At 33.5% G+C, this 18,736-nt stretch overlaps 2 protein-coding genes across 3 annotated transcripts in view; one reads left to right on the forward strand and one right to left on the reverse strand.

Annotated features, from left to right (window-relative positions):
• The window catches only part of LOC115448202 (PH and SEC7 domain-containing protein), a 29,036-nt gene extending 16,846 nt beyond the window's left edge, over positions 1–12,190 (reverse strand). For both annotated transcript variants that reach the window (XM_037440622.1, XM_037440621.1), the window contains exon 1: positions 11,872–12,190. In XM_037440622.1, the coding sequence (XP_037296519.1) occupies positions 11,872–12,006 (135 nt within the window). In that variant the 5' untranslated portion in view covers positions 12,007–12,190. The remainder of the gene's footprint in view (positions 1–11,871) is intronic.
• Positions 12,191–12,930: 740 nt separating this feature from the next.
• LOC115448206 (CDGSH iron-sulfur domain-containing protein 2 homolog) lies at positions 12,931–18,562 on the forward strand. The gene is made up of 3 exons (XM_030175562.2): positions 12,931–13,178; positions 14,362–14,570; positions 18,018–18,562. Exons 1-3 carry the CDS (start codon positions 13,082–13,084, stop codon positions 18,108–18,110), a joined length of 399 nt encoding a protein of 132 aa, XP_030031422.1. The 5' UTR covers positions 12,931–13,081; the 3' UTR covers positions 18,111–18,562.
• Positions 18,563–18,736: the final 174 nt, after the last annotated feature.

Genomic DNA, 18,736 nt, shown 5'->3' on the forward strand with positions numbered 1-18,736 from the left:
AATAAATAATTATACAACGAGGTGTTGAATTGCTGACACGCACAACATCAATAAACCTACCGAAAATAAATTAATCATATTGGCACATCAATACTGAGATATATTAATCTGTATACGGTGTCAGGAAGCGTAAATACAAGTATAAAATAAAACATGTCACATACGATGCGCAAGGGCACGTGGCTTACGCGTCGCGTATGCAGGATTACGCTGTATAGTCGATGGCAGGATACAATCCGTTTGCGTTCGGTTGAGTTATTATATCCTTCCATATGTATGCCGACGGGTCAGATAGTTTATAAAAAGAGAACAAAACGTCACTCGATTGAGTTGCAACTTCACGAGAAGATACAGCTGTTTTGAGACAATGTTTAAAATAAATACAATAGATTGTATAGGTAATGAGTATGTCATTTCTTGGAATGTATTTTAAAAAAACACATGTTATGGAAGTAAATAAGAGTATACTAATTAAGTATTATAATTACTTTATACTCTTACTTTTCATATTGATTAATACTCAATACCGCATTTTATTATAAGACAAATAATTCCTAAAATGTAAAAGTTCAAGTTCAGTTCTTAATATTTCTACAATCCATATTTATGTAATGTATTATAATAATACCAGCCCTGTATTATATACTTGCCCACTGCTGAGCACGGGCCTCCTCTACTACTGAGAGGGATTAGGCCTTAGTCCACCACGCTGGCCTAGTGCGGATTGGTAGACTTCACACACCTTCGAAATTCTTATAGAGAACTTCTCAGATGTGCAGGTTTCCTCACAATGTTTTCCTTCACCGTTAAAGCGAACGATAAATTCACAAAGAATACACACATGATTTTTTAGAATAGTCAGAGGTGTGTGCCCTTGGGATTTGAACCTGCGGACATTGGTCTTGGCAGTCCGTTCCACACCCAGCTAGGCTATCGCCGCTTAATGTATTATACATATATGATAATATAACGTTAGTGAGAATACTCGGCGGGAAGCTCGAGGGGCGAGGGGCGTAAGCCTTAACTTGTAACATTCCATTCTGTTTTATACTAACTTTTCGTTACAATGTCGGAACTGTTACACAAATACGAATAGTTACCGAAGTGTATAGTAGCAAAACATGTTTTAATGCCATGTTTTGTTCGAGAAACGACATGTCAAAGTTCTGTTACAAGTAAATGCTCTAAAGTTGACTATAACGTATTAGCCAAATTTACGTTTACTGCATATTCCTGTGTACTTAATCCTGCTGGTTAGGACAGCAAATATTTTCAGCTACATTGCCTTTGACTCTCCTTGTTTACGCGTTTATCCAGATAAGTCTCCGACCAACCGATTATTCAAGCAGTCGCAAAAGACTGAATTTGAAATGCATGGCTAAAATGATTCTGCTAGGCTGGTGACTAACCCTCAGTCTATTGGGTCACTTACGCTATCGCGTAAAAATATAGATTGTTCACTGGATCACCCTCTAGTATAACATTCGATGTTTATAGTTTATACGCACATAGCAGATAAATCAATGTTATTGCAATATAAACTCACGTTCCATAAAAATATTTTCCATTTTGCAATATTTTTCGGCTACATACGGGGCGACGGACACGTGCACTGGCAGGATTTCCAACACATCATGTTATATCACACGCAGTGACTGACAACCAATTGACATTCTTTGATGGTCCGAACGATGTGAGATTGCGTTCATTTCATACATCAAACGCTCTCACTGCTGCACCAACCGAAGATTCCACAAGCTGTGAGTGATTAACTATTTATTTGCAACGTCAAATGATTGAAGATTTCGTCACATCACCGTCTACGCCGAGTGTCGGCCCTTGTCAGTCATTTACAAGCCTATGTCGGAGTCGTGTAATTTGAAAAGCCCGCAGTTTCGAAATAGGTCGAAAGAACTTATCATTTCACTGCAGTATTTAGAGCAAAATTAATTTTTAAAAAATCTAGGAAAGTTTCCTTTCGGGTTTTGACATCTTGCAATGGTTGTAAATTTTTCAATTCCGAAGCACTCACCCGGTTTTTAGTTTTTGTCTAACCAAAACAAACAAACATGCTCACAGACATCGTGCGACAGACGTTAAACGATACACAACACTGGAACTATGGCAACAGTGCATTATCCTCCGAGGGTGACGACTGACGACGAAGTCTTATTGAATAATGAGTAATGAATGAGCCATTTACACCAATTCACAGATCGGAACGTGACTCAAGTCAGGGCACAGAGACTGCCCTGTTCCGTGCTATGAGCTATCATTGACAGCTAGCTGCTCTGACGCAGCGGCCGATAAGCGAGCTTTGAAACGAGGTCGCAGGTTCGATTTGGATCAAATTGTGATACTTATATTTATTTCAAATATGTACATTGTGTTGTGTCTAAATTCCATCGTTATATCTTATAGCACATCAGGCCGAAACATTATTTTATGTTTATGTAACAAAGTTAATAATTTATTGTGGTTTGCACTTAGCCCTATATATAATGTTTCAAAAAATAAGAAATGAAATTTTTTAAACAACAACATTGTTTAAATTAAACTTTAAACGACCAGTCTGGTACCTAAGTGTCGAGGGTCTGCTAAAATGTACTTTGTTAGTTTATTGTTATGAGTTAATTTGTCTGTTTAGTTATCCCCTTAAACCAGGCAACCCTACACCAGGCCGCAGACTACGGCAGTGTGTATTTCACCTTCAGTTGTTTATTACGTTTCGCGCCGAACTTGATTTTACGCGCGGGAAATTATGACTTATTGGAAACAATGAACGTCACAGTAACATCTATTAGGATTGATGTCCACGTCCCATTCTTAGATCTATGTATCTGAGATTTTATAGTAGTATTATTAACGTGAAAAGTAAAAATTGAGTTCCAAAAATAATTAGGTTACATACTCGATAGTATAATGATGTATGTTTATGTCACTATGTTAAATATTATCCTATTTACATGACATTATGTAATGGAAGTTGAATAATGCTGTACAAATCAGAAATAGATGATGAATCTACGTTATATAATAAAGGCCTCCAGATACTGTGCACATTTGAAATAAATTTGAAAACAAATTCGATTTAATTCGTGATTCATTGCCAGAAATGCATTTGAATGATTTGTTTATTACCAAAATTCGTGTAACATTCAATTGCGCATTCGCGTAGTGTGTCTTCTTTATAATTTCGATTGAACACAAACACTGTACATATAACTACAAAAATAGCTCAACATAAATAAAAAAATCAAATCACCTGCACACGTTCAATTTAATTTGTTTTATTTTTCTTTATATAAAATAAAATAAACACTTTTTAATCTATTCCGGTGAAGAAAAAAAAAGTTCTTATTGGAGTTTGGAATTTCTTCACCTAATTGAATAATTAAACATTTTTTTAACTGATATTATTCTTCACAATTATACAATGAACATAAGAAATTAATGGAAGAATGGCGTAATGTTACAATTGTATACGTTATTAGTAAATCTTGGAGTATCGTTTCCAAGAAGTTAACGTAACAAGAATCAAGTTAGTATGAATTAGTAATGGCACGGCACCCATTGTGGTTTCTGCCTGAAAATCCAAGCCGCCGTCGACTTGGACCGTAAATATTTGTGCTATAAACACAAACCGATTTGATAAAGGCTACAGAATCAATATAATATTATTTAGGTATATTATACAATAGTTGTGTGTGTAAAGTTGAACTATTTTTTGGATTGCTTGGGGTTTTTGGAGTCGGTTTTACTTTTTGTATTACTTTTTATTTATTTTTATATCCTTATTTTATATTAAATATTTAAAATTATTTTACATACGTTGAAAATTTCCGGTAGGGTGACGTTGTTACGTTACACATTCTGCGATATATTTTTTCCTAGATACTGGTAATTAAAGATTAAAAACCATAATAAACACAAACATGTACTCGAGTACCTGAAGTAATACAATGTTATTTAATCTAATCAGTTCAAGAGCCTACATGCATTACGATTACGATTACATCACTATTGTTGTAGTACAAATCAATGATCATGACTTGTATTAAAGTCCTAAGAATAGGGTATTAGACTATGTTTAATTTTGTGTATTTTTTAATATGTAAAAGCAATTAGTACTAAAAAGAAGTCCTTTTGTAAAAAGAGCATTAAAATTCGATAAGAAATGAGGCAGTAATTCATATTTCAAATATTGCTACATGCCGGAAGTGGAAGTGAAGTGGGGATATCGCTCCATCTCTTTCTTTCGCACGCCTCGTAGTTCCCGATTACGTCACATGCAAGTATTTTGTCCCTTTTCTGTTTTTTCACTCACCTCTACTATCTAATTTGAATAGCATATAACTTGTATATTTTTCACCAGATTTCCATGATTTCTTCCGTTTTATAAAAATTATAAATAAAAATATACTCTATGGAGAGGTCAAGCCTATTCAGTTCCCGGACAAGGACACGGCGTGATAGGCGAACGTAAACATCTAGTAAGCGTGCTAAAATTAACTGGTTCCGAATGTTTACACCGACGTTTAGCCATCTGTGCTATGTGCATTATCATATAATCAGAATTTATGAAGATCCGCAATATACGTCATAAGATATACAACACCTGCCAAAAATTTAATGTATTTTATGTCTTCATCATCACTACTTTCGCAGAACATGTTGATCTATTGTTAAAGTAATTCTGATCAGTATTCGCATAGGCTAATATTATGTGGCCATGACTATTAAAGTTACATTTTTTGTGCGACTCCATTGGTCAATATAATAAATATCTTATTACATACTTCTTATTTTGTATTATGAGAGAAGAAGACCCTAGGTTCAAATATTTAATCTTAATTTTGGAATTATTTAACTAAACTTTTGGATTATAAATTGTAGATATTCATCCAAAATGAATTCTAAATAGCTTTTGAAACCTATTTTAAACGTACAAAGAAATTCTTCATATTGTAACATAACATTGCACAGCAAAAGGAAATCATTCGAGTCGTAAACGAAGTTTCCTCAGTTTGTACAAACGGAAAAAGGTTTCCAATATTTCATGCGGTGTAGCGAGTAAAGGGATGCAGCTCTGATGTACCTGCATATCTGTTTTATTCAAGTAAAAAAAAAAACATTGTTATTGTTAAAAAGTTTGTAACTATTATTTTATTTTTAAAACTTTAGGATTTTATAGATTGAGAAGTAAAATACCTACTCTAGCAGGACCGATATACTATGCTTTAAAGCTTTGCTTATGACCACAATCCGTAGCATGCTCCGTCGAACACTCTGAAAGAGCTGTGCAGTTGAATGGACTGCCTTAGGTGATTACCCACTTGTCCTACGGCCTGCCCGTTTGTAGACAACAGTAGATACAGCAAAGAAATCTAGCAGATACCAACGAAAGCCGAGCCACAGGCGTAATATCGTTCGACAGAATGAAACGTAAGTGACTCGTTGGCGTCGCGTCGGTCGACCGTAAAGCCTTTTTCTTTAATGTGCCGCACGTGCGCGTGCACCCTTTTGTGTTCGCACTTGTGTTGCTTCAGCTTTTTGTTCACATTCGACAATCATATTATCACTAACGTTTATCTAACTACGAAAAATTCTGACGTTGGTGCATGTGGCGTTCGGACCAAATTCAACAATAAACCGATTACTTAATTCCGATATAATTAAATCATTATCGGGTCAATGTACGACAACAGAATATGTTCACTGTGATTAGAATCGTATTTTGTCAATGAGCCTTGATTAGGTCTTGATTGATCATTCGTCGAAGCTCATGTTTAGTTATGTAAAATAATTCGTAACGATAGCGACATCGGCATATTAATGAGCGTTAATTTATTATAATGTTATAAATACGTAATGATACACACGCGGTAACAATGGAGTGTGAGGCTGGCGGCTTCACGGATGATCGACGTGGATAATTAATATGTAGTTTAGTGAAAAATCATTGGCGTCACCGCGGCGAGAACAAATAGCTGCTAATTACACTTATTTCAAAACAGTTTCCATGTAAACATGATAATGCATATTATATTTGTTCAATAATAATCTCTATTTGTATTAGAGAAGGTGTCGAGCATTTAGAAATATTGACTCCCGTCGTGCGTTTTGTTCTATGCAAAAATATTGTCATTACGGAAATGATAAAAAAAGTAGAAATTTCGTTTCAAAATATATATAATTTTAAATCGCACGGGGAGTAAGTAACTCAAGGTTATCAATATAACATAAATATGAAACCGGAATATAATTTTGTTTATATATATTTTTTAAAGGAAAATCCGAAAATCCAACCCGTTTTACCTTAATCCTTCCTAACCTTGCAGGTAATATATTATTTAAGGTCTCGCAATGAGTTCATCACGCGAAATAACCTTTATAATAAAAATAAAATAAGCCATTGAGTGCACTTCCGGTTGCGCGGCTGTTGTGAAATGATTAATTGATAATGATTGGGAGCACCGCGGAGCAGTTACCACGCCCACGCGGATTACGGTCTTGACCATGACTTGACGTAGGCAGGGTACCGTTTTAATAGTGAAAATGCAGACCGCACACAATGTTACAGAAAGGGCAAATGCATTTGTATCTATCGGACGGAATTGTACTATCTTTTGTCATCTCTCAACAGATTGATTCGTCTCTGTTCTAAAATTAATTCGTTCCGTTATACGCGACTTGAATTTCTCTTAGCATAGGAGATCCATGCAAGTTTTGATGGAAAATTTTACTTGATGTTTGTACGTTCATGTGTTTATGAGGGTTTCGAATCGAAAGTCACGAGTTCTATTAACCGTACACCCGCTGATCGTGCTTGACGTTATGTAACGTGTAATTCGTCGCATACTATGCACACTTGTAAATAAGTTTGGTAACAATATGCACCAAATCAAGCAGACTGGATCGTGATGTGGTATCACAACGCACATGATTCACTTATATCAAAATAAATATATTTTAGTAAGCATCACCGTTTAACTCGATGGCGCTATCAAACTATCACATGCAAGTACTTTTGGATAAAATGAGACTTGCAAGTGTTCGGCCTTTTACGTTCAATGAGTATTGAAGGTTGGACGTTTGTAACTGTATTTTAGCGAATCAATATCGCTTATAACATGACGTTATAGCTATGGTCGTAGGGCTTCCTTTATTGAAAATAGAATCTGAGACAAAGTTTTATTAGTAATCGGATACTTTATGAAATTACAGTAGTTAATATTGAGAAGTTGACCGAAATTTATAAATATAGAATACGTTTGTAAAGTAATTTTACCTGGAACGTCTATTGAAACACTCAAATGTGTATAAATTTATAAACAGTCGTGAGAACGTCGAGGGTGAATTCATGAAGGTAGATTGTTCGCATTCATTCAGCATTCAATTAAATGGAGGACAAAACGAAAGCCTATTGGCTTAATAGAAGAAACTGCGTGAAGTGGCACAATGGAATGAACGTTGTTTGCGCACGGGCGAATGTATCAACTCCATTGTAAAAAAAAAACTAGCAATAAGTACTATTTGAAGTAACACTTCATTTTTAGGTCAGTAGCTACAAATTATACTATAGAATGTTTTATTTTGCATGGCGTGATTCTGGGGAACATTTTGTATTTGAAATAAGTTCGTGATTTCAATTGTTAATAAGCTGATGGCCTCATAATATAGATATTTTAAATATCAGGTTACGAAATTAAATAATAATAATAAAGAGGATAAGGAAAGAGTTGTCTCGTTTCGGTTGGGTTGATGATATTATGTATTTCAACAAAGGCCAGTAGATAAATTAATAAAGCATGACTATAATCAAAACTAAATGTAAAATCCAATTCATTAATAATTAATATGAGATAAAGAAACTAAAAGTAATAAATCACTTAATGGCAATCAAAGCGTGATTGCTCACGCAATGTAGAGTCGTTAACAACCGACCATCAGCACCCAATTGGCGCGATCTTCACATGCATGAATTATAACAAATTTTACGGTGTATCCGCACACCAGTCCAACTTCCCATGTGATCATTCAAGCGTTGATGTATGGAAGGGTGGCCCGCGTGAGTCTGGTTGAATTCATGTCACTTGGGCCGAGACCGTATTGACCAATCAAAGAAAAGCAAGTGCGAAATTAGCTTTTACACATTATACCTCATGTGGAACTTAGATACCGTTCGATGTGTAGCGCGAGTAGGGGACACGTGCGATCGAGTTTCAGTTGCGTTTGGAACATTCAATACGAAGGTTCAACGACTGTCTGGATGCATCGTTCCATTTTAAAGAAATGGGTTCCTATCAATCGGCCTTCATAACATTTGCGAGCGAATTTAATTCAATCGTCGACGCCCGGCTAGTGCGTCATCTTGGCGTCAACTCGCCACAGCAAACTGTTGTTACATGTCTAATAACAATCATTAGGCTCGAGTAACGTTTATGATGTCAGGGTGCTAATAATAATTTCTGCGTATAGTTACATATCGTATCAATTTACATGAAAAACTATTAATTGTCGACAACACGACGTTACGGCAAATCAGATAATTAATAACGGCGTGTTCAGAGCTCACTAATCCCTACTGGGTAGGCGTGGGCGCATTATAAGTTTTAAATTGCTTGTTGTGACTAGTGGTATATGTTGTGTCCTTTATACCTTATATGGCACCTGCATTTAATGTTTTGGTTTAACGTACTTGCGAAAGTAATATGCGTTCAATCATAGGTTACCTACTTACATGTTAAGCGCTTTACATTCGTATTGCGACAAAAGAGAACGGAGTTATAACAAATTAAGTTGTAGAAACCGATTAAAAGGAACACATAGATAACGAGATATTTTTGATTTCGGTGCTGCAGCCACTAAGTCATATATGAAGGCGTCGGCGAGGGAAAAATATTAGGGTTGGAATGGTATTGCGGCTAGGTACAGGGGATTGTATTTGTTCGGAATCCGATTAGCATAAGGTTGCATGTTGACTGAAATGAAGAGAGCGCTGCAAAATTGTGCAGAATTAAATATTTCCACGGAAGTTATGAGGAAGTCGAAACGGAAAAGTGGATTTAAGACAATTTAGTATTGTTTTGGGTCCATTATGTGTCCCTTTAGCAATTCCCATCTATAACGTCAAATTAGTCATACATATAAAGTAATTATGACTCGGTCTGTTAATATTCTTTCCATTTAAGATAAGAGAAGTGGAGACGTCAATTTAGACGTTCTAAAACTCTTCTCTACTTTGTTATAGTGGAAAGCATATTAATAAAAACAAAAGGTCAAGCTTTTTATCCAATTCAGTTTTTGGTAGTTACCCTAGCGTTGGGTAGGCGTTAGTACCATTAACAAGTGCGTAGTACAAACGTACGCACATGCACTAACTCTACATTCCTGACGTGCGTATCTGCCACTTGACGTGATTATCGGAAGTCCGCCCTCATATTATTCCGCGTTATCTATACATATAAACGCGACAACTATCAAAATGCGGAGTCACTTCATAATAAAGTAGGCAATATTCGCCGAGCTTGGTTCATTGAGGAGAAACAATGGAAATAATGAGCCGAGGAGTCAGACGTTATTGTATAAAGTAAACAGTCTGACCAAGTCAATGTTGCATTAGTCATTCTTTTTATTATTTGACAGATTTTTATGGTTTTACCGGTTTTACGTCATGAGCAATAATTAGCTCATAGCTGGTAATATTGAGAAAATAGAATCTACGTAAGAAGTCAGTGTAATATTGTATAATGGCGAGCTATCGAAACGATGGCATCGGCGCGCGCTCGTTGCGCTTATAGATGTTTTTAAGATGTAAAGATATTTCGTATAACCATGTCTCCTACTCCGAAAAACAACTAAAAATGTTAAATAAAACAAAAGATAATTCCAACAGTGACTTAATTAATTGTAGTGCTCTGTCATTAAGGCCACATCCTCTTTTCGTGAAAAATACTTATCTGTATATTCTTACAGTACAGTTTTAAGCCATATGAGCTAAGACTATCCACTGGTGACTTGTCCCACTCATTTCAATTAGTTCATTGTAATTTTCATATTGTGTAAGAATTGGGAAGATAGCAATTATGAAATTATAATAAAAAGTATCATTTGAAATACTAAACTGTTTGTACTAACAATAAAAAATATCATACCTTTTCCAATGATTATGTTAAGAAAAGTATTTATACTTTGTTAACTTATTCTAAACCATAACAAACAATTAGAAAAGATGTATGATGTCACCTCCATTTAACTTCATGGTAGCATTAAGTCATGCTGCTTATAATTTTTAATAAACACTCGCAGTCACAAACTACTACAGGTCATGATATTTTGAACTGTCATGGCAATCAACAGACAACCAACCAAAAATGGCATGACATCATTAAAACCAAATGAATCTGCATGTTTGGCGATGGAATGACACATTTCACACTTTATAAGTAAATGTGAGTATTTAAGATCCATCTAATTACATGTAGTAAACAAATTAAGACCAGTATATGGGTACAGAGACGCATTCACCTTGACATGGATAATGACAGAGTGGTCAGAGCTATTACAAGTGGATGTTTTATGGTGGCACAGTTAGATAGCACTATAAGTGTTTTAAAACTGTTTGCAGTTTTATCACATCAAGTTTATTATCACCTTAATACTCATTTGTTCAACTAAATTATTTTTCTGAAAATATGTTATGAATGTAAGATTTGATATTTGGCCAATTGAATTTCTATTGGAATACAATTTGAGTCAATAAAAAAGTTTAGTTGGATATATAAACACTCACACTACCATAATATTAGGACAATATCTGTATATAGTAATATAATTCTGATGTAAGAGTAAATCCTTGATAGAATTAACTTGTTTAAGAAAGTGGTAAACAAGGGAGTGAGTCACCTGATAGTGTTTATATTCACTTCTATTAAATTTTCCACAATATTACAGGAATGATCAACATGCTTCTAATTTTGGAGGCTTATTTTTTATTATATTTAAGTTTTGCGTTTGTTTGATATCTACAAGATATAAAAAAAATGTATATTCCATTTTTTACTCACTGATGGAAGTGTACATTTACTTATTTGAATGTAAAACCTGTCACACCACATTAGCAATTACTTAATGATCAATAAATTATATTTTGTAATTAGACAAATTTGGCAAACTGAGCCATGTTTTTTTATTTAAAATATGTTGGATATACCTTATATATTATATCAATTACAGGATTTAAATCACTTAAAACATACAGAATTCAACTTCAAAATGCTTTAAATCTCGTGCAGACTAGAAACTTATAACTTATGTTGCATAATTATATTACCCACTCAGGTGGTCACTTGTTCATTTCTATTTTAAAGAAAAATTAATTAATACCATGTTATTCCAGATAGCTAATTAGGCTGCCTTTCCAATAAAACTAAATCAGATAGTGTTGCAAGTTTTAAAGAAAGACAACATTCTTGGCTAGTATTGGTAATAGAAATGATAGATACTTGCATAAATTACCATAATAGGTAACAGGAATCATCTAGGTGCTTATCATACTAATGGAATATTAAATCAATGTGGTGGGTAAATTATATCTTAAGCGTTATTAATAGTCAATAAACTCGAGATAAGCTCTTCTTACATTACTCATTTTACAGTGCATCATTATGTTTGTGCGAAATCGAGTGTAATAGAGCCATATTGAAATTCAAATAAGACGTACGACCGAAAGTAAATATTATGATAACTTTGTAATTTTTTACGTGTTTATAAAGTACCTACGCTTTATGTTCGATAAATAGATAAAAGTAGGTAGGGGCATACAAACGTTCGTAAAGATACAAAAGAAATAATTCACAACCAACTTACTTCACCACTTCGAGCCGCCGGGGAATTTTCTTCGATTTCGTAAATAATGTGTGGCAAACCGGCTTCGCCAAGCAGAGAGAACCCGAATCCCAAATTGTCACTACGATTCAGGACCACTAGTCTTTCGTCAGCCATATTCAGTACACAGCAGCATTGATTGGCATCCTCCAAAGGATTTCACAAAACCACTTGATTAAAACTACATGAGGAACTACGTCGAATGGATATTACTCAATTATAAAAATGAAAATATTCATAATTACAACGCACGATAAAAAGCAAAGCGCACCCAACCAAAGCGAGACAAGCACAGATAAATAACAAATTTGAAGTTTACTGAATTGCCACTCGTAAAATATAAAAAATTATATATAAGCGTTAAAATCCATTATTTCACATATTTACGAAATAATGACGATATTATATCATTTTTTTTACATTTCTAAATATAATATTTGACATATATAAATAATCTGGCAAAAAATATTCTGACAAACTACATATAAATAAGCATGAGTTTAGATTACGGGTGTATTATTACAGCTGGAAGGAGCACTTCAAGGATATTTATTATACATATAATAAAATATGTTATTATGATAAAGATCAAAGACTTAATTAATATAAATATATAAATAATAATATATACTACATTGCTATCATAAGGTAAAAAATGTAAGGGTTTTTACTCACCGTCGACTATAAAGTGAGATTTGTTATTGCAAACATCTCTCATTAACAGCTACTTTCAATAAATGATTCCAGCTTTTTTCGGTTTATCTCAAAATGGATTAATCAGAACAATGTATTTTTTGACGTGCTTACTAATTACTCATTTTGATTGGTTCATTCTCGAAATTGGCTTGAAGATTGAGATTGGGAGCGTTTATTGAAAACATAGAGAGGCTTTGGGATTGGATTGGTTTTAGGTATCTTTTCACACTATCAAACGTCACTCCTTTTACAGCTGCTAAATCCATGTTATCCATATCTCTACGGTCTACCCTAGTTAGTCCCTAGTCTAGTCTTGCTCTATAGCCGTATCGTCGTCGCGTCAGTGAATTGGATTGTCAATAATTGTCAATTGTCAATTGTCATTTGTCAAAGCTCAAAGTCAAACTGAAACTACTGTACTGCGAAGGTTGTGTTGTGTAACGTCGTACACAATCACAGTATTTTTATCAAGAAACTTAATTTAATCTTTATAAAGATGTATATTGTATCAAGTCTTGTGAAAGTTACTATTCCTAATTATTTAGCCAGTTTACCGATACCTGATTCCATCGGCGGCTGGTTTCGTCTTGGAGGTAAGGAAAACCATGTTATTAGGGATTTCCCTTCAACAAGGTTATCAGGAACATAAGTCGTTTCCTTGTTTACACAGTTATTAAACTGAATATATTGTTTAAACTTTTAGTATTTTAAGTTATCAGAAATTACTTTTTTTTCAGCTAACTGTAAAATTAACATCAGTACTATTTCTTTTTACCTTGGTTCAATGACATACTTTCAAGTTAACCTGCAATAGGCACTGAGTCATTCAACAATTATTTATTAGTTATTTTATCACAAGTAACAATATTTATACATTATAATTGAAACATTTGATGTGTTCAGATGAGTTTTGAAGTTCCAAACATCGAAATTAAATGTTAGTAATGAAAAATTGTTAAATAACACGTGATGATAGGTTAACAAAATTTTAATAAAAATTATCAATCACTTGGTAATTTTTAATTATTAATCAACAATAATTGTTGAAGTGACATCAACAGCTTTTTTAATAAAAGTGTTTGAAATGTATGTTACAAAGTATTATTATTCCCAATTATTATAAACAACTTCAAGGTTTGTAGTGGCACTTAACTTTTTGTTTCACAACTGCAAACAGGTGTTACTGATTCAAATTTCGAATATCATTTTTATTGAGTAACAGAATGTAAAACAGATTTAAATAAGAGCCTTTTATTTTATTGTCATATTAATAATTTCAGTACATACCATTGTGTCATAAAAGCTTTTTCTCCATCTCAATTGACTGAAAAGGATTTCAAATTAGGTGCCATTTCTGCAGAAATGCCTTCAGGCAAAGTTTGGCCAGTGCTGTTGATAAATAAGTTAACATCTTTATGTCTTTTAGATTCTGTTTTAAGTATATAACATGATTTTATTTGCCATGGACTTTTTCGAACAATGGTCATAAATTTTGCAATAACTCTATAAAACTTGTTTTTTATACATTTGCATATAGAAACATTTGTTCCTATAATGTCTAATTATGACATTATCAAAATTCTACACAATAATATCCATGAAAAAATATGTTCAGTAATAACAAATCTTATGTTAAAATTGTATGGAAAACCAATTCACTTGATTAAATTATGATAAAAGTATCTTAATCTCTGTCCATTATAGCATCAAATTTGCCAAGTTTTTATTCATTTCAGTAATTTAATTTGTTCACAATAACAAAATTTTTGTTTTCAGTTAGGGACTGGCTCGCTTTAATACCTCCTACAGCAGTAGTAGGTGGCATCTCATATTATTCATATCTAACTATCAAGAAGGCAAGGGAAGCCGGCAATGGACAAATAAACCCAATAATAAGGAAAGACATTCAAAAAGTGGTGGACTTTATTGATATAGAGGATATCACAGAGAAAGCTGTCCTTTGCAGATGTTGGAGAAGCAAAAATGTAAGTATATTTTACGAAATCTATGGGTGTTTAACTTGTTTTTAAGGGATTGAGAGATTTTTTATCTAATCATATGAAAAATAAGTATGGTTGCGCCATATTTCTAATTCATTCTTTATAAATTTTAACTTCGCATTTCCGGTCGCGTCAATCCAAATGATGTCTTTTTTATTAATAATTAAGTGACACGACACGTGCACTTCCTTGCCGCATCCCTTTCCCGCACATACCTTTCCAGCGAACGAGAGCGAGAGCGCTTCGCTGGGAATTGGTTCCGCGAGTGTCCGCGCGCCGTACGGGGTGTGGGTGCAAAAAACACTCTTGTTCGCGCCCTGCAATGACATGGACACGATGACGTCGCTCGCATAATTAATTGAAAATTATCGGTCTGTGATGTTGTTTCCTTAATTAACTTCGTGTGAGTGTGCCTATCATAGATAGGGAGTGAAGTTTAGTTTAAGTGGTCGCCGCAAGCAGAAACACGAAGCCGCCAGCATCATACAGCCGAACCGCCGCCGCAGACGCCGTAAGGTACTGTGCTCCCATCCTTTAGGAGTTGCCTATATTTACATTCCTATCCCGCAGGCAGCTCTAATCCTACAAGTGCGTGTCGTGTCCAGATACCTTTTCCCCCGCAAAATACAGTCCACTATTTTTTCTAAAGTAAAGAACCAGCGCCTCCAAAGTATGTTTAAATTATTAATGCATTAAGCTCACAATGTTTGTGAATGTTATGTTCAAATTTTAAGAAAGATGTAATCTTGTAAAGATTTTATCTATTATGGTTTAATGTGAAGGTGATCCTGGTAATGAAGGTATAATAAAACTTCTATGTTAATGAGAATTTTATATTCAAACTGAAAACTAAAGGGTGTACCAATAAAATTTGTATCATACACTAAAAACCTAGTTAAGAAAACAGGTTTTATCCTAACCATTTAGTTTATTTAATTACAATATATCATTTCAAATAATAATATAAAATTTTTACAATAGCCACCATCATGGTCTGGAAGTTGAAAATTTTCACTGCCCAATAGTGAACAAAAGTCCTGTTAGTTATAGTCTAAACATGTTCGCTTATTAACATTTTTTATAACTATTACCAAAATTTTATAATCATTGCCATTCCTTTGATAGTGAATGGTAAATAATGGTAATATGTTTTTCTTATTTAAAATTTTATTTACTCAATAACATAATATACATTATTATGTAAACAAAAATATATTTGACAATATAAAAAATTTATAACAATAATGATTTTATTAGCATCAGGTTCTTGCACAAATGAAAATAAAAAAAATATGTACAAAGGTTTAAACCCCAACATATTATATAAGGTTTTTTGGTGGCGAACCTGAAGCGTTTATTCTGATTGACTATTGTAGAGTTAGTTGCTAAAATGACAATAAAAATTAGGAAATCTATACTATCATATACTGAAGAGTATGTTTTTTTGAACGCACTTAGGAACTACTAGGTCGAATTGAAAAATTCTTTTAGTGTTGGATAGCCCATTTGTCGAGGAAGCCTATAGGCTATAAAACACTACGCTATGACCGATTGCAGTGGCGCATTTATAGAAAATGTTGTAATTAATATTTATAAAGGCGTGGCTGGCCTTGTGGTGGCTACGGTGCTGTAAAGATAAGGCCCTTTATCTAGTGTAAGATTCAATAAAAACAAGACGATTATTTTCCTTGTTTTAATTTAAACGACGAATGAATTTAAACTTCTCGCTCCACAATCGAGAATTCCAGCTATTTATTTAGCGCTCGCGGAATGGATGTCCATTTCGCAAGCTTGCAGCGTGCATGATGTTCGAAGTATTGCCGCGCGATGCACTTTGTAAAAAGTATATTTTGTTTGTAGTAGAAACTTTAAAAAAAATATATATGGAATTGATTCATTTGTAACTACCTTTAAAACTGAAATAAGCGAAGATGATTTTCATAAAATTATACACTCTACATATGTTAGGCACTTCTTTGAATATAATTATAAAGCTTGTATCAACATTATAATTTAAATGATTTCTATGTTTAAACGAATAATTGTTTTATGATGTTTTATAATAGAAGAAAATAATAAATGATAATTTATATACGAAAAGATTTAAATCTCCTTATTTTAGTAGATTGTTACACCAGTGCCTGGCGTTTGTTTATAAGATTCTGCTTTATCAGCATTTAATCTATTGCTATCAATTCATTGTCGGTGTTTTTGTGACCGACATATCGTTTATCTTATCATGAAAATTCGAGTGTAAAATAACATATATGTTTTGGCCTATGGTGCCGCAGAAAAGTCACAGGTTATCCATGTTACTTTTACATCAGCGTAACATGTTCCAAGTCTGATATGATAATCTCATAAAAAATATGATACAGCCACAAACAAACCCTGTGAACAGCTTTTTCGTGTGACCAAAATAATGGTGTTCAATGTATTATATCCATTATAAATATTTTCATTAGATACTTTTAATAGTTATTAGGTAGTATATGTGAATATTGAAAATGTGTTGTGAACGTCTAGAATCTAAAGTAACTTTCCAAATGAAATGATTCAGACTTTGGCTGAAACAGTTCACAATTAATTGACTTTCTATTCTTACAGATTGCTTTTGAAACCTGCATGATCATTGTCATTTTCACATCTTACTACGGATTTTGAAGTGTTCTCGGCTGAATAGTGGACGTGCCGTTTTATAATAAAAAATAAAATTAACACCAAACTTCACGCCCTGTCATTGAATAGCCATCTTAAGTATTTATAACGGTAATACACCGTTAATCGTCTAGTTCCCAAACAACCTTGAACAGTATTTGTGATCTCTGGATCGATCGCGTATTGGACCAATCAGAATAGTTTGACGCAACGATAGTAATAATAATTTCAATTGGTTTATATTCGGGATCCATTTGGTGATCGATCGAGCTATCCGCTTTACTATTTTAGCCATTTGGTCGATCTTCCCTGTTTTATGTAAAAAATCTTATCATTTTGTTTTATCATCTAAGTTTACTTATATTTATTGTTTTTTTTTCATCATCTAGCGAAATGTTATTTTGTTGCATCATCTAAAAAATTGTTATCATTTTTTTTTTCATCGATATGTAAGTGTAACAAGCAATAAAATTTATCAATCATATGTAACTTTGTGGGAGATCTAGATTTTATTAGCGTTTATTTATTTCAAGAATATATTTTAGATGTAAATTTTAGGCACGTCAAGCAATCTATAATGACACACATAAGATATCGATCTAACTTTCCTAATTACTAAAACTAAACTAAAATGATCTAGCAACTTATAATAGTGGACCGCGAACATTGAATTACTCTTTAACAACATAAAAACGAACGGTGTCATCGTTTTAATCGGCGACGTGACTCATCGAGCAATTCAATCATTGATAAAAACGCAATTGTTGTTTTCAGTGGCCGTACTGCGACGGCGCGCACGGGGCTCATAACAGGGCCACGGGCGACAACACCGGCCCAGTAGTCGTCAGACATAAGCCGACGGAATAACCAGTGCAAGTTCCGGAATCGTAGCTACGGCATCTACCAAGGCCATTTCAAACTTACCGCTAACAAGAATGGACAATGATATCTCCTGATACTATGACAGATTGGCATAGCATTAATACAGAATAACATTCCCGTTAATTCAGATAAGGCCGTGGACTTCATTTCCCGTATTTGCTAAATTTTACGGTCTTATGCATTGTTGATAGCCCTAGCTATAGATCCCATGCACCGAATCTATGAAGTATGTACCAGTGATAAATAATGTGATCATGTTAAGCGAAATTTGTTGTATATTGACACAATATTTAATTTTCTAAGAACAAATATTTTTAAGTTATCGTATTGCATTTTTAGCGCAATTTTTTGCATGGAGGCGTGTTTCGAATTTTTGTAATCAGATTATTGAATTATGATCAAATAAGCATAATAAAGTGGATTGTTATGATATTAAATTAGTAATTTTATTTATGCATCCAAATTGGATTTTTACTAATAGTATATGTCAGTATACATAATACAAATGTAATAATTTCTTCAAAACTTGTTTATAAATGAATTTATATGTTTAATTAATTATTTTTAACAACTATGTAGTAATATGATTAATATAATATCTCTTTTGTCGA

Source organism: Manduca sexta, chromosome 20 (assembly GCF_014839805.1).
Source record: "Manduca sexta isolate Smith_Timp_Sample1 chromosome 20, JHU_Msex_v1.0, whole genome shotgun sequence".
Classification (NCBI taxonomy): domain Eukaryota; kingdom Metazoa; phylum Arthropoda; class Insecta; order Lepidoptera; family Sphingidae; genus Manduca; species Manduca sexta.

What these genes read in the sequence shown, in the direction of transcription:
- LOC115448206 (XM_030175562.2), top strand. Translation starts at nt 13,082, where the DNA reads ATGTATATTGTATCAAGTCTTGTGAAAGTTACTATTCCTAATTATTTA. An exon ending in CGGCTGGTTTCGTCTTGGAG is followed by an intron (nt 13,179 to 14,361) that starts GTAAGGAAAACC and finishes TTTTGTTTTCAG; the next exon opens with TTAGGGACTGGCTCGCTTTA. An exon ending in GATGTTGGAGAAGCAAAAAT is followed by an intron (nt 14,571 to 18,017) that starts GTAAGTATATTT and finishes TGTTGTTTTCAG; the next exon opens with TGGCCGTACTGCGACGGCGC.